General features: G+C 37.0%; 1 protein-coding gene across 4 annotated transcripts in view; it reads right to left on the bottom strand.

Moving 5' to 3' along the window:
- Window positions 1-3,437: 3,437 nt before the first annotated feature.
- LOC132119388 (neuroligin-1-like) overlaps window positions 3,438-17,034 on the bottom strand; it is a 320,010-nt gene continuing 306,413 nt past the window's right edge. For 2 of the 4 annotated variants that reach the window (XM_059529287.1, XM_059529290.1), the window contains 3 exons: window positions 14,216-14,401; window positions 8,191-8,980; window positions 3,438-7,494 (listed from right to left, as the gene is read on the bottom strand). In XM_059529287.1, the coding sequence (XP_059385270.1) occupies window positions 6,669-7,494; window positions 8,191-8,980; window positions 14,216-14,401 (1,802 nt within the window). In that variant the 3' untranslated portion in view covers window positions 3,438-6,668. Of the gene's footprint in view, window positions 7,495-8,190; window positions 8,981-14,188; window positions 14,402-17,034 lie in introns of all 4 variants that reach the window. The other 2 variants (XM_059529289.1, XM_059529286.1) reach the window with 1 other exon arrangement.

The raw sequence follows: 17,034 nt of genomic DNA, 5'->3' as shown, positions 1-17,034 counted from the left end.
TTTCAAAAACCACCTCAAGCAAGCGTAAAACCTTTTTTGAAAATTAAGGCTTTTTTTATTATTAGGCATTTCCATCATTTGTTTATGTGATACGCCAAAATGTGCATAAAAACGGGGTGATGAAAAGTAGACTCAGTGGTGCACGCAGTACTGTTCAACTACTATTTGTGGACATGATACTATTGCATTGTCTGTGCAAAATACCACATTTTATTTGTTTTTAATTGACTGTTATTGCTAACAATGGACGTGTCCATCTTGGTTTTCTGACTTCCTTTGCTTAAATGCTGCATTCAATTTTTTGGTGAAATATGGTAGGTCTTTTGCAGGGGAATTTTTACTTTACAGATTACAGACATGGCCGATTTGCCTGGGATTAATATCACAGTCAACCTCTGCAGTAATTACAAGTGACTGGATAGGGCTTATGACTCAATAATAACATGGGAATACAACAGAAGCTTTATAAATATAATAGTATTTTTAGCTTTCACTTTTGCTCATGTAGGGAGCAGCCATCTTGAATTATCAACTTGGGGTTGAGCGAGGAGGGCCAAGTTCGTGAAAAGGAACTCTTGCAGGAGCATTTAATAAACTCCAATTTCATTTAATAATTGACTCCGGTCTGTTGAATTAGAAAATAATGCTTTGCGTTGTCAGCTATTCATTAAAATAGATGCGATCACATGAAGTATTTAACCTGACAAAACATTATTGTAAATAAATAAGCAAATATTTGGTAAAAAAAAAAAAAAAAAAAACTTTTAAAAATAAGTCATAAACAGTCATTTAACAACTTCTAACCTATATATTTTGATATAAATGTGAAGCAGTATTTAGATATTAGGCTATGCTACATGCTGTTGAAATTATGCAACAGTTTGACTCCGGCCTCAGTGTTTTCACACTATAAAATGTAAGCTTTAATCCCTGTAATATGAACTTACTGTAATAACTTGAAGACCAGATCCAAACATACATGACCACTTTGCAAATTATGCTGTTTCTTTCATCTTTCACCAACAGTATTTGGATTTCTGGCAAAGGAAGTAATGTGAAGAAGTTACAACTGTCAGTGCTCATGTTATCATGCACTTCAAGAGCTCTCTTTGATCACTGAGAGCTGTCATGCTTGTGTTCTTAAGCAACTGTAGATGAAAAGAAATACTTGTACTTCACCAGGAAAAAAATAATAATATATATATATATATATATATATAACTTAAAAATAAAAAAAATAAATATATATTTTGAGTTTGCTCTTCGCTTTAATTTCCTTACCTTGGGATCCAAAGCAATTCTGCTGGAGATAACAGCGAGCATGTCAATTCTAATTAAATTGAACAAACTAAAGATGAACAGAGGTACTTATGAATGATTCAGAAGTACTTGGTTTGCATTATCTACTCAAAGCCAAAGATACTATTGTGTGCATTCATCACTGTACTCTATAATTTACCTCTCATACTAATGATTATGGGTGACATGCATGTTTTAGTTATTTTTGCTTTTCTGCTCACTGTGAACATGAAAGACAGTCTTTTATTTACAAACTTACGAAACTTGGATGTAAGAGGCTTCACTTTTTATTGTTAACTAACCTAACAAAACCAAAGGCCATTTGGGCATAATTAAATTTGGGAACTTAAAACACACTGTAAGTAAAAATGGGCTCAAAACACCCCCCCACCCACCCCACCCCCCCATATATACATATATAATATATATATATATATATATATATATATATATATATATATATATATATATATATATATATATATATTATAATTGTAATATATAATATATATATTACAACACACAATAGAATTGTACTCTAAGTCACTCAGAATGACAACATTTTCCTGGTTTGATTCCATTAAGGTCACTTAAAGACGAAAGGCAAATCAATTCAACTTCTTATTCAGAATGTTCCTAAAGCCCAGACTCCCAAATTTCTCTTTAAACTCCAATTATCAAATTCAGTTAAAAGAAGTTAAAAAAGACTCCATGTCACCCAAAGAAAGGCTTGTATTCAGCTATTAAACTAATATTTTTTACTAAAAAGACTTATTACTTTTTTACTTTTACTTAAAAAAAAAAAAAAAAAAACTCTTCAAAATATTTAAAAGAAAAGTCCATATATTCTCACTCATTAGACCATGAAAATGTTCCAGTTTGGATATCCTGTTTGTGCCTTTAATTTTCAGCATGGAACAACAGCATTTTCAAGATCACAGAATTGCTAATGAGAAAAAGACACCAGAGATCTGGACATTACATAAGGAAATGATGCAGCTTGATTTGCTGTCCTTCACTCCTAAACCAAGATACAGTCAAACAACAAAGGACATAAATAACAAGTTTCCAAAGTAAAAGGATTTGCTTATGAAGTGCGACTGGATACAGTTTTGAACTTTATTTATGTTTTAGGCTACATTAACTAGACAGGGCCTTTGCACCAATGACAGCTAATCCACATTTAAAATGGTATTTTCAACAACCTGTGTTTTATTCGCTAATAACCTCCAGGCAGAGGAGGCTGTGCTGGAATAGTGCTGCACCATATACTGTAAACTTTGGTAACACTTTAGTATAGGGTCCAATTCACACTAATAACTAGTTGCTTATTAGCATGTCTATTATTAACATATTGGCTGTTTATTAGTGCTTATAAAGTGCATATAATGCATGACATCCATAATCCTACCCAATACCCTAAACTTAACAACAACCTTATAAACTATTAATAAGCTGCAAATAAGGAGTTAATTGAGGCAAAAGTCATAGTTAATGGTTAGTTAATAGTGAGAATTGGACCCTAAAATAAAGTGTGACCTAAACTTTAATTGTCATTCTGTTGCACATAAACACTCCTCTTTTTTAGGCAAATTAGGCTCATTATTGGCTTATTAGTAGTCTTGTTCATAAGACTCAATGTTATTGGCATAATCAACTATAAGTAAAGTATGTGAGATTGCGGAAGTCTGTGACATCCTCCAATACCTACTTAGAAACCCACAAGATGGTGAACTGATCAGTTTAAACTGCTTTCACCTCAGTTTATTTGGTATGTCTGCAAGGTTTACTTTAAAACAAGAGTTAAAGCATTAAAACAAAATAGACAGTGTGTGCAAATAAATGGCGCTGTATGCAATGCAATCATTTGAACATGTTTAGCTGCACAATGGATGCTAGCATAAAGGATTTCTCCTTCAAGTCAACTAATGGCATGGTGGATCAACTGTTTGATGAGAATATTACTAAGCAAGTTAGTTTATTTACAGCAATTTACCTGAATAATAACACACATAACAGACATAAGAATCACAATTAACCCAAGACGTCAGACTTGAGTGTTGACATGTTGAGTGGCAAAATTCTGTATATCATAAAACCCTTTTGGCAAACCAGTGGTAAAGAAAGACCGATGTAAGTTGAGCTTGATAAAATCATTTATTGTGCTCCAGAAGATCCTATTTAACCAGAAAGAAAGACAAAATGACAAATATCACAACACCCCTCTGTAGTTCTCAGCAGCCATTTTGAAGTTCTTTTAAGGTCAGCCAGTAGAAAATAAACACATAATGAAGTTTGCTGTTTGTAAGAAAATGGCCCTCAGTCTTGTATTACATTCAGTTACAAGGCTTATCCTGGCATGTGAGTATATGTGCATATGTATGAAGAAACAAACTGAGCTGTAAAGATCTTCCCAATTACATATGAATCCCATCTCTCTCCTTGGTACATGTGCATGCACAAAATGAATCCTCTGAGTGCCCCACCAATGTATGGTTCAATAAATTTTAATATTGTTCAAAGGAGCTTCCTTTGCAGGGGACACATGGGCAAGCTGACTTTGTATATGCATACCAGCAGATGGGGACATGGCAAACAGAGCAGCGATGCTCTTTCTGGCCCTTTTGTACTGAGTAGAGTTGTCACAGGTGAAGGCAGAACAGAGAGGAAAAGCCCAGAGGAGATTGTGTTCTGAAGGGGAACGTGTTGTTGGGGACAATGTGTGTCAAGAGTTTGCTGATCAGGAGGAGAGCAGCATGATTCTTTCAATCTTGTTCCCTTCCTTGGCTTTCCTAGTCCCTCATTAGAACTTCGCCACTAGCTATTCACGGTCTCAAGTATACACTCCCAAAAGCCTATGTTTTACCTCAATGTTTAATTACCGTGAGATGTGAAAGGCAGTACTGCTAATAAAATGGCTTCTAATGTCTTTCCCATTGGTCGTTACTCCATATCCTAACCAAGTAATTCTGTTATCTGAAAGCATTCACAGCCAATCAGAACATATTTTATCTTTAATGTTCAGCTATGTGGAGCAGTATTTTTGAAATGAATGTCAATATATCATTGCATGGTTAAGGCTAGCTAGGACATAAGCACAGAGCTACAGTAAAAAAAAATAAAAAAAAACACCATGAAATTAAGGGTTGCTTTTACTGTTTGTTTAGGAAATAGCAGTAGCATAAGGGTTGTTGACCGAAAGAGTGCGCACAAAAGCAAAGAGGAGGACCTCTGATCTGGGAGAACCGCATTAGCAGTCTATAGCTGTTTTTCTATAATTGTTCGCTACACGCTGAGAAAAAAAAAAAGATCTTTATGTAGAAGTTTACCTTTCTGTGGTGTTTGTGTTCAATCAAATTTCCAGGATTTAAAAAGGATTCACAAGAAATCTAAATTGTCACCCTGAAGTGACTAGTACTCACAGAAAGAGAACAAAGAATTGGCATCAGTTAACTTTTTGCCATGTAGTACATAATGCAACAAGGCTCTGAGAAAATTAATCATTATCGTTTCTCGATTCTCTTCCTCTAGCTAACTTCAATGGCCTCTTCAGATCAGTAGGCCCAGTAATGAACTGTCTCATCAGGGGTCCTCTAGACTTTAGCCTGAGATTCACTGTGTCGATCATTAGCATGTAGGATGAAAAAAGTAAAACAATCGAGGATGGATAAAACCAGCAATTACTGAGAGATTTGCAGGTGAAACTGGCTTTTAGCAGTGAGGCTACTGACTTTGAGCACTTATCTCTGGGTAAGAAATGACAAAATGTTCTCTTTCACTTTGTCCATTTGTCTTTCTCTTTCTATAGCTAGCTTTAAGTGGTATGATCAAGGGCTTCGTAACTTCAGAAGCCCCCAATACACTCTTTCATCAGGGGCCCTCCTGTCTCCAGTGTGGGATTCATTCGTGATGATCATTCAGGAGAATCAGAAAGTTCTGGATGAGAGGATACCAACGCAAGTCTCCAAGTCGTACAAAATATGCGTTGTCAACTGGTTGTTCAAAGCTGTGTGGGGGGTCTGCCTCATAAAGCACCGAAAACAAAGAAATGAGAATCAAACATTACAGGTAAGAACTTTTCTAAGGTAGGGTGGTTTGACTATTAGCAAAAATTAACAAAAAAAATAAAAAAAAATAAATCCAATAAAACAATGTTTTATAACTGAGACCAATGACCAAATCAAAAAGTACAATAATGTCCCACACATGGGGGCTCAAACAACAAGTGATTCACCAATATTAAAATTTTTTAACAACACACATGTACAAAACTAGTCTTTATAACCAGGTTCACTCAAGCTATTTGTGAACGCAATCTAGTTAGCATATCCCCACCCCTTCCCATAAACATATTTAGAACCCAACGTGTCCGCCCTTGTCAGCATATTCCAATTCCTCCCATGAGCCAATCAGATCAGTATTTCCTTAAACAAATCCAAATGGGGAAGAAAATGATTTTTGTTGTTGTTTTAAATAATGAATTAATCAGCAGAACAGCCACCAAGCAGATAAATCGTCATGCGCGTCGTGCTAAAAAAATCCAGCCTCCCTTTGAGTCAGCCAGTTTCAGTATAGACAGCACTTGTGATGTAACTGTATCTGCCAGGAAGCCAATAAATTCCCCACTATGCTCTTGAGGCAGATTCCTCAGTATCAATGCCTCAGCTAGGGCTTAAAGAGCACGGGTGCTTTGTGTGCACATCTAGATATGTAAATATGTCCTATACAATAAAATTGTTCCCCCAAAAAATAAAATGACATAAAGAATTCAAAGACATTCAATGAATGTCTCTATTGTGCATATTCTTGAGGATTTTTCGTTCTCTTCATTTTCCTGTAGTATTCCGCATTCTCCACCAGAAGTAGAACATATGCCTAAATTAGGTAAACAGCATCTCCAGTCTGCTCTGAAGAGAGTAATCTACAATCCAGTGCCCCGGGAAAACAATATGTTTCCTTTTGTTTACAAAGGGCCTCCCACACATCATCTCATCTGTTCTTCCTTTTTTTCCTCTTCGGGTAACTGAATCAAACCATTCCTCAAAGAATCCCAGACTGATAGATGTTCCCAGGAAATGGCCCTGGTTTTGTCACAATATAAGTGTAAAAAAATCATCTCTGTTTGTTTTTCATTACATCAGAAAGAGTTTTTTTTTGTCTTTTTGTTTATCATTTTTCTAATATAAATTGATGGTGTTGCTCTCAAGGAACAAAAATCAGCATTGTTATTTCCTGTTCCTCTGAGCACTGGGAGTAAAGATATTCCTCAACCCAGTGTCATCTCCTCTTTTCATTGTCACACTGATACTCCACATCAGTGGGAGTGTATATGTCTGTGTATGTTTGTGTGTGAGAACATGTGTGTGTGGCTATACTCTAGTGGTGGAGTGTGAATGAGGGTGTGGATGGGGCAGGGTGTTATTCTGTCCACTGGGGTAACTGTTAAAGGGGTGTAAGGAGGTGAGGCCTGGCATGCTATTGGGTATCATTGTGATGGTGTTCGGGGTCATGAGAGGGATGTCGTCCGGTGAACGGCGCATGGCGAGTGTGTAATCGGGCGGGCAGGTAGTTCTCATGACCATCTCATTTGGGTGCATGGCCTCCCGGCACTCGCGCTCCAAGTCGCTGTGTTTCATTTGTAGAGACATGATCTCCTCTTCTTGTGTATGGGGCAGCTCATTGGCTGTGGTCCTCTGTGGGCTGCAACGCCGGTGGACATCGTGCCTTCGTTTATCCTTCTTGTAGTAGAGTGCGGCAAATGCCAATATGTTTAGGAAGAGCAGCGAGGCACCAACGGCGATGGTGACGCTTAGTTCAGTGGAGTAGTCCCTCTGATTCTCTAGGAAGGGTTGGTTCTGATTCTGGTTCAGTGTTTCAGTCGGAAACGGTGTAGGATAGGGCCTCTTGGTGTTGACTGGGATCTTCTTTGGTGTACGGGGAGTGACCTCGGGTGGAGGCAACTTAGTGGTAGTGGAAATGATCTGGGTGACCTCATTGAGGCTGTGGAGATGAGGCACCAGCTCCAGCCATAAGTTGACCTTATTGGCACGGTAATGTTCCTTGACACGTGGCTTCAAGCCGATGTGCAAGTATAGCTGGTCCTTTTGGTTATAACGCGTCCAGGCCACTTCCTCAAAACGGTTGGGCTTGGTGTGGATGAACTTTGTGTCTTGTGGAACTGGCTGGTTGGGGTCACTGGAAGGTAAAAGGAAAATTTCAGTACTTTTTACATAAAAGATAATTTCTAAAATTCCTCTAGTAGAACTGCACATGGGCACTCCAAAATCAAAGATGTAATAGGATAAATATCACACAAACCATTAAAGACAAGCCTTACTGGAGTGCCTAGAGACCCTTAATATTCTCTTAGTGCTCATTAGGGTCTCCTGACAACTGCACCTGATTTTTTAAATTAACGAGAATAAGTCTGAGAGAATAAATTACACATTTGTACACAAATTGATTTATTGTTCTCCCGTGAGATGACATGTCTGGGCAGCAATGTCGTATAAACACTAAACTCACTCATTACTTTATTCACTGCATTACACCTAAATTGAAGCAAACAAAATTTCCGTTGCATAAAAAGCAGTTGCACAAATTTAATGTGGCATAACCTTGGGAATTTTAACAAGTATTTGAGAGTGAGAATGCATTAACAGACAATTAAGCAATGATTAAACCTTAGAAACCCTATATCAGTGTCTCCTGGCAACAACTGGGTATTGGATGGTAATAAATAGCAAAACTCCTGAATTATACAATGGTTGTGTTGGTGTTCCTACAACAAAAACAAAGTCATATTCCAAATAAATTATGAATCCTAATTTATGGCTGTATTGTATTATGGCTAATTGATTAGAAATTATGCTCTGTTGCCTAGAGACTTACCCAGTCTTGGCAAAATTGGTCCAGTAGGTCATTACCACTGCACTAAGCATCACATCATTTTTGGAAAAGTTGCAAGGGAAAAGCTCAGTTGGACCAATCATGGGCAGCCCAAACACATATGGGATCTCATCACCATGTGCCGCATCAGCCCAGGGTGGCACCTGCTCCATCTGGCAGTGATGGTAAAAGGCATAGAAATAAGTAGGCGAGCCAAAGCTGGAGTGAAGGTCTGCTGTTGCCACTGCTGGTGCCACCCACTGATGATCTGTGAAGAGTGCCAGCAGGGTCTTTCTTCTGGTCTCCGGGTTGTGGCGGTCAGCCCAGTCAGTGTACATAAACTTAATGGTCTCCCGCAAGATGTCCTTCCCCTCGGGGTAACCATATAAATCATCCACAAAACTTGACACGGCATAGTCAAAATCGTTGGATTGAACTCCATTCTCATTGTCTACAATGAGTTCCACAAACTTTAGCCCCTCGCCTTGGTTGACGCCCAGCATGATGTCGTAGTTGAGGAATTCCCCTTGTTCCATAAGGATCTGAGGGTCGTCGGGGATCACATCACCATCAATGACAGGTCCAAAGGCTATGTGGTAACGAGCAGGCTGGATGTCCTGCTCCATTAGTTCTTTGTAGTGTTTTTTCTGTAGGCATTCTACCATCTCCACTGTATCTTTGAGGTTGCACCCCACCTTTTTAGCCAGCATGCGGGCATACTTGGCCGGCTGAAAGCTGACAGCCCAGCTTGACAAGGCTGTGCCACTTTGGGCTATGGCCCTTTGGAAAAGACCTGTATAGGAAAAACAAGACAGAATCAGAAACAACGAACCACCGCTGCATGCTACAGTATGGTCCACACGTCTGAGAACATTAGAGACCATTTGCTTCTATTTATTAAAGTGACCCTATTATGCCAACTTTACGGTTCCTTGTATTGCATTTTATATTCAATATTTTATTTATATTCACTTTTTTCACTTTTTATTGTTTTGGGAGTCTCCTTCAATAGGATTGCATGCATGCGAAGTCAAAAAAAGAGACAGAGTCTATTATTTATTTTGGAAAACAATAACTTTATTTACCGTGCACTTTCAGCTTTACAACTTCGCATGTTTACATTTACATGCAGCTACATTACACACTACATGAAAGGCAATATTGGAAATGGCATATGGGGCACTATCATAAATTTTTAATACTAAGTATATTAGGAGAATTACATTTTTGTGAGAAAAAAAAAAATGTAATTTTACATGGCCATAAAAATAGTGCACTGATTCTCAATGTGCGCTCAGACCTTTGGACCCCACCATAGGCTATTTACACAGTGCTTTTCACTTTGCAACTGGAGCAAATTAACACATCTCAGTGTAGCTGTTTTTATGCGAATCTTAAATGGTTTGGGAAAAGAGGTCATGCAAGTCAACATACGAATGCTGATGAACTTGAATTATACACAGACTGATCAATATTTCATTTTTTCATGTAATTTTAGGGGGAAATGTGACTTTAAATCTATTTCTTGAATTGTATTACAGCCCATTAATCATTATTAGCTGTTTGCACTCTGTAAACCCCTTTCACATATGGACGTCAAGACAATTGACCCACACCATTGAAGAAAAGCAGATATCATGCACAAACATCAAGACAAAAAGCAAGCGAATGAGCAGAAGAGAAAGTGTGTGTACATGTGTGTGTGAAAGAGAGAGAGACAGACAGAGAGAGGAAAATTTAGTTACTCTGTTACCATGACAACCCCTGCGATCTCAGTCTTAGCAATGCATTTATGAGTAAAAACATGTCCTTACTAAAGGAGAAAGAAACTATAAAAGCACACATGGAAATGAAACGGAGATAAGGGGATTTTTCAGTTTGCAATTCAACAAAATGGTGACAATTTTGTATGAAGAGATTAATATATTTCTTCCAACGGTGTCTCTGGGTTCATTTGAATGATAGTGACAACCTTAAAGGGATAGTTCACCCAAAAATCTAAATTATGTCATTAATAACTCACCCACATGTCGTTCCAAACCCATGAGACCTCCGTTTATCTTTGGAAAAAAATTATTAGTTAATTAATATTAATCTTAGTTAATAAGATATTTTAGATTTAGTCTGAGAGCTCTCAGTCCCTCCATTAAAGCTGTGTGAACGGTATACAGGCTCGGCTCAGTGTTCATCTTTAGTTCTCTCTTCACAGAGGTTCAGTAAGTGTACTGTTTGAGTAAATGAATTACTCCGGGATATTGGTTTGTTTGAACTCAGAGGGAGTGTCAGCCACATTAAAAAAGTTAACAGCTTAAGTCATTTGTGGATTAATGCGTATTGGAGACGCGAACTGTTTAAAACGATTCAGTTCGATTTAGTGAACTGGTTTAAAAAGATCCGGTTACATCAAATGATTCGTTCGCAAACCGGATATCACAAACTGCTTTGTTTTGAACTCTCTCAAAACAGACACGGAAGAGAAGATAATGTTGAATAAAGTCTTAGTTTTGACATGAGGGTGAGTTTTTAATGACATTATTTTGATTTGTGGGTGAACTATCCCTTTAAAGCAGGCCCATGCCAGAAGACCTCTTCACAAAGCAGTCTTCCATCTATCTATCTATCTATCTATCTATCTATCTATCTATCTATCTATCTATCTATCTATCTATCTATCTATCTATCTATCTATCTATCTATCTATAAGGTGTTGGTCATATAATTAGAATATCATCAAAAAGTTTATTTATTTCACTAATTCCATTCAAAAAGTAAAACTTGTATATTATATTAATTCATTACACACACACTGATGAAATAACGGAAATGTTTATTTCTTTTAATTTTGATGTTGATGATGAAGACTATCTAGCTAATGCTGTTGAAAAATCTATCTTACATGCTGCAAAGGCATCCTATGGGCCTGATGATATGATTTCTCTATTTTATACAGTTTGTTCTAATATCTTAGATTATATTGCTCCTTTTAAAATGAAACAACCTAAGATAAAATCTTATTATTGGTTGGACGACAACGCTCGCTCTATTAGACAGGCGTGCCAGAAAGCAGAGAGGAGATAGAAGCATGATCATCTTACTGTGTCTCTTGAGATTTTTTAAGATTTTCTGGTTAAGTTTCAGAGCACTGCTAAGTCAACAAGATCAAAATATTTTGTTTTCTGGATTTGATCATAGACCTAGGGTTTTATTCTCCACAATAAATTCAGTTATTAATCCAAAATCCCAATAGGGAGCCATCAGCAGGGCTCTGTGAGAAATTTCTGGCATTTTTTTGTTAACAAAGTGAGTGCCATTCGCTTATCTTTTACTTCACAGCTCTCAGAAATGTCTTTGAACTTGCTTGGTAGTCCATTTTTTTTTTTTTTTTTGCCATTTTCAACATGTCTCTTTAATAGAACTTTCCGATATCGTTAACAAATGAAGTCTACTAACTCCTCACTGGATGTTGTTCCTTCCGTGATCATAAAAGCAGCTTTTCCAGTAATTGGCCCCAGTTTCCAAGTGTTAATTAACTCATCTTTGGACACTTGTGTGGTTCCGAAATGCTTTAAGCATGTGGATGTTCAGCCTTTGCTTAAGAAAAAGGTTTGGATGAAAGTTGCTTTAACAATTCTCTGCCTGTCTCAAAGTTATCATTTTTGTCAAAGCTTTTGGAAAAAGTTGTGCAGTTACAGCTGATCACATTCTTAAATACAGCTAATTTATTAGAACCTTTTCAATCTGGTTTCACTACTTATCACAGTACGGAGTCTGCTTTGCTTAAAGTGTTCAATGATATTTTGGTTGCAGTTGATACTTGTAAAAATGCAGTAATGATTCTACTGGATCCCGTGGATCATAATGTTCTTATTTGCCATTTAGAATATCTGATCGGTATCAGGGGCACAGCCTTACAATGGTTCAGCTCATATCTCAAAGATAGGTCTTTTTCTGTAGAGCTAGGCAAGTTTTCCTCATCATCTGCCCCAATTATTAGTGGAGTACCTCAGGGCTCTATTCTGGGACCGCTTCTTTTTTACTTATATATGCACCCTTTGGGGGATATTATCAGGAAGCACAATGTTTCTTTTCATTTATATGCTGATGATACACAGTTGTACCTCCCGCTAAAAGCTGGTAATTCCATTCAATCACTGCTGGAATGTATCTCAGATAATAAAAAATGTTTATCACATAACTTTCTAAATGAGAACAAAACAGAAATTATAGTTTTTGTCCTCCCAAAATAAGAAAGGATATTATTAAGGAGCTGGGCAATTACTTCCCCTCCATTTCATCACAGGTTAGAAACCTGGGCATTATTATAGATTCAGAATTATGTTCGTCCAAACAAATTAATTCTGTCGTGAGAAACAGTTTTTACCAATTACGGGTCATCTCCAAACTTAAACCGTTTTTTGTCTTTTCAGGATTTGGAAAAGGTTATTCATGCTTTTATTACTTCTCGCTTAGATTATTGTAATTCACTGTATTCGGGTCTTACTCAGTCATTGCTTTCACGCCTCCAGTTGGTACAAAATGCAGCTGCAAGGCTGCTGATTTGCTTCTTTTTAATGTGTTTCCTTCTCTCTTTTAATTTTATTTTACATTGTTCAGCACTTTGGATAGCTTTGCTAGGTTTAATATGCTATATAAATAAAATTGACTTACTTACTATGTTTATAACTGACAACTAAGGAAAATCCAAAATTCAGTATCTCAGAAAATTTGAATATTGTGAAAAGGTTCAATACTGAAGACACCTGGTGCCACACTCTAATCAGCTAATTAACTCAAAACACCTGCAAAGCCTTTAAATAGTCTCTCAGTCTAGTTCTGTAGGCTACACAATCATGGGGAAGACTGCTGACTTGGCAGTTGTCCAAAAGACAACCATTGACACCTTGCACAAGGAGGGCAAGACACAAAATCCACATTGCTTGAGGTCCAGTGTAAATTTTCCACAGTCAGTGATGGTTTGGGGTGCCATGTCATCTGCTGGTGTTGGTCCACTGTGTTTTCTGAGGTCCAAGGTCAACACAGCCATATACCAGGAAGTTTTAGAGCACTTCATGCTTCCTGCTGCTGACCAACCTTATGGAGATGCAGATTTCATTTTCCAACAGGACTTGGCACCTGCACACAGTGCCAAAGCTACAAGTACCTGGTTTAAGGACCACGGTATACCTGTTCTTAATTGGCCAGCAAACTCGCCTGAACTTAACCCCATAGAAAATCTATGGGTTATTGTGAAGAGGAAGATGCGATATGTCAGACCCAACAATGCAGAATAGCTGAAGGCTGCTATCAGAGCAACCTGGGCTCTCATAACACCTGAGCAGTGCCACAGACTGATCGACTTGATTGCTGATCGTATTGATTGCTGTACATGCTCATACTTTTTAGTTGGCCAAGATTTCTAAAAATCCTTTCTTTGTATTGGTCTTAAGTTATATTCTAATTTTCTGACATACTGAATTTGGGATTTTCCTTAGTTGTCAGTTATAATCATCAAAATTAAAGAAATAAACATTTGAAATACATCAGTCTGTGTGTAATGAATGAATATAATATACAAGTTTCAATTTTTGAATGGAATTAGTGAAATAAATCAACTTTTTGATGATATTCTAAATATATGATCAGCACCTGTATATAGCTGCAATATTTACCTCTTTGGGTTTTTGTAAAATCATAAAACCTTTAAGGCCAAAAACGTGCATTAAAATCATAATTTAATATAAATATTTATTTATTCAGCCAGCAAATTAGTTACAAAGATATATTGTGAACATTTGGTATACAGCCTAGTGATCAGTGCAGTTTTTTGTTACATGTTTCTGTAATATTCTGAATAAATGTCACAGGTTTTACATAACTAAAGGTGCAATTTGATTTTCAAATGCAAATGCTGGTAGTGCAAAACAACACAAAAAAGCCCATAAAACATTCAGCTATAGCATGCAGACAAAAACTGTCAAAAGTTAAAACCTCTGCATTGTACCTTTGGTTGAATTGCTCCAACGGTTACCTTCAGAATAATGGGAAAGAGTCAGCAGGTTGACACATGAGGCTCCAGCACCAGACCCAAAAACAGTAATGCGTAAAGGGTCACCCCCAAAGAATGCAATGTTTTCACTCGTCCAGCGCAGGGCCTGGATTTGATCAAGAAGTCCATAGTTTCCCTTGGCTGCCTGGTCTCCTGTGCTCAAAAAACCTGCAGAATAAAAAAAAAAATGTAAATGAGTTTTTGTGTGCAATGCAGTGCAATTTTAAAACCTTAAAAAAGATTGAAAGATATTGAAATAATCAGTAGGAAGAAAGTACATTAAAGAAATTTACAAATTTCTGAAATGAGGGCAAACATTCGTGTCAGTTTTTAATTGTATTTATTGGATCTCACAGATGGCCTCTCCTTCCCTGGCAGAAAACACAGTCTGTCTTTATTTTATTTTTTAACTACTATTATAAAAAATAAAATAAAAAAAAATGAAATGAAATTAACCATAAATACAGAGATTTAGAAGCTCTCTAGCACTGTTCGAAAATCTAAAAAGCACACTATATAGACAGCATTTTAGGGCACTATAGGCATAACCTTATTTAGTAAAAATCTAAGAGGGAATCACATATATGTTTTGCAATGTTAGCAAACCCGAACTGTGACAACTGAAAAAAAAAAAAAAATTCTAAGATGGAGGATGAAGTGAGATAAACTCATTGAAAACAAGATTATAAAAATTTTCAATCCAGTATTTCTGTTTCCTATTGCTTAGCAACATGCTAACAACAAACTACTGAAAGCAGTGGCGAGAAGTCTCTTATGTGCTTCATGAAAACTATTTGTATGACATACAGAGAAGATTGCTTGTAAAACCTTCCAAATCAAGTCAGTTATCGTGGTGTTAGCTTAGCAACATGCTAACAGCAAACTCTACTGAAATCAGTGGTGAGTAAAGACTCTTGTATGCCTCATCTGAGGAATGTTGTTATTACATTGCTACATGTAAACATTCAAAATCAAGTCAATTATTGCTCTGTTAGCTTAGCAAAATGATAACAAAATACTGAAATCAGTGGTGAGTAAAGAGTCTTGTGTGCCTTATTAGGAATCAAGTAAGTTACAAGGTTCACTATGTTTTGAAAAAGATCCTTTATTATTGTATGTTAACAGTGGTTCTTAACTCTAAACTAGATGAATCATTACATTTCTGTGGTTTCACATTAGCTCTGCTTGTTTAAAAAAAATAAAAATAAAGTTTGCTTTGGTTTTACTTCCACTTAAGTGCACTCTAATTAACAACAAAATACACTATAAGTGTCAGTGAAAAATGTGTGGTCACACAGAAGTAACCCAATGGTGAGTTTTAACTAGTAAGTAACTACTTCACTACAGTAGCTTATCCTGGGAATACACATCCTGAGGGTGCTTGTGGAAAAAATGATTGTGTGCATGTTCAGTGAATAGATGACCATTTGGCTCTTGTAATTGCCCTCATAATCCCAGAACACATGAAAAATAATAAAGCAACACAACAAGTGCTTCAGACGAAGACAACAAGAAACAAACCACTCCAAAATAACTTTGCTTTCTTGACACAAAGCGCACACACAAATCCACCTGACCCTTACTCCGCTATTTTCCTTTTGTTAATCGAGTTCTTTATTGGATTTAATTAATCTAGTTGTGTTGCTACATCAAGAAGTTGATCTCCTGGAAGTGGCCGCGGAATACAAGCACGCATTTAATTGATTCCATTTAGTTAAGGCAGTGTGCAGAGCAAATCAAAAAGACCAGGCACAGGCTGGAAAATGATTAGCAATCAAATGGCAGGCTGTCAGGTGCTCATGCCTGCAGTGCAGAGCACATTTGGCTGTTAACAAAAGCAGGCAGCAGCCCGCTTTCCATCCTCATGCATGTAAGGAGGTGCAATCCAATCACACTGCTTGGACAATGAATAGCCTGGGCTTGTGAATGCAGATGTATTTGGTACAATGTGGGGAAAACAGATTCACAACAATGAGCTTTAATAAGATGGGCAATAATTGTGGATTTTTATCACAGTAGTCAAAAAGAGGATTTGCTGTCTAAGTGGAATTGGCTTATTTCTATGAGACTGAGGGTCAGCGGGAGACTGTCCACAGCATGATGACAACAATATTACTAGGAATGCACAGAAATATGTGTTGTGTGGGAAGTTTTGCAGCTTCTTCATAAACAAAACTGCTTGTATTAAATCTCAGATTATTATTAACGCTTCACAGAAGGTCTGGTATTTACCTTCGAGTCCTGCTAAATTTTTACATTTCCATCGTATCCCGCACAGTTGTTGAATATAGTGTCCAGTTTAAGATTGACCACTTGCTCTGTTGACGTTATACCAAATATGCTACTAAAGGAAGTGTTGGACGCAGTCGCACCAAATATTATTTCCGTTATCAACATTTCCTTACAGACAGGTTCAGTTCCATCCTGTTTTAAGCATGCAGTGGTTCATCCACTGCTAAAGAAAGCAAATCTGGATCCTGCTGATTTTAACAACTATATACCTATTTCAAAACTGCCTTTCTTATCAAAAGTATTGGAGAAAGCTGTTTAAAATCAGTTATCACCTTCATTTATTGAAAATAATTATCCTGAATCCTTTTCAGTCTGGTTTTAGATCCAAGCACAGCACTGAATCAGCTTTGTTGAGAGTGGTAAACAACTTATTTGTGGATTCTGGAAATTGTACTGTTGGATTTAAGTGTGGCGTTCAATACAGTAGATCACTGTATTCTTTTAAACAGGTTAAAAGCTGAAGTTGGTATTTGTGATTCGGCCCTTAGATTGGTTTGAATCATATATTA

Source organism: Carassius carassius, chromosome 38 (genome assembly GCF_963082965.1).
Source record: "Carassius carassius chromosome 38, fCarCar2.1, whole genome shotgun sequence".
Lineage (NCBI taxonomy): Eukaryota > Metazoa > Chordata > Actinopteri > Cypriniformes > Cyprinidae > Carassius > Carassius carassius.
This window is presented reverse-complemented; position numbering and strand designations above follow the sequence as displayed.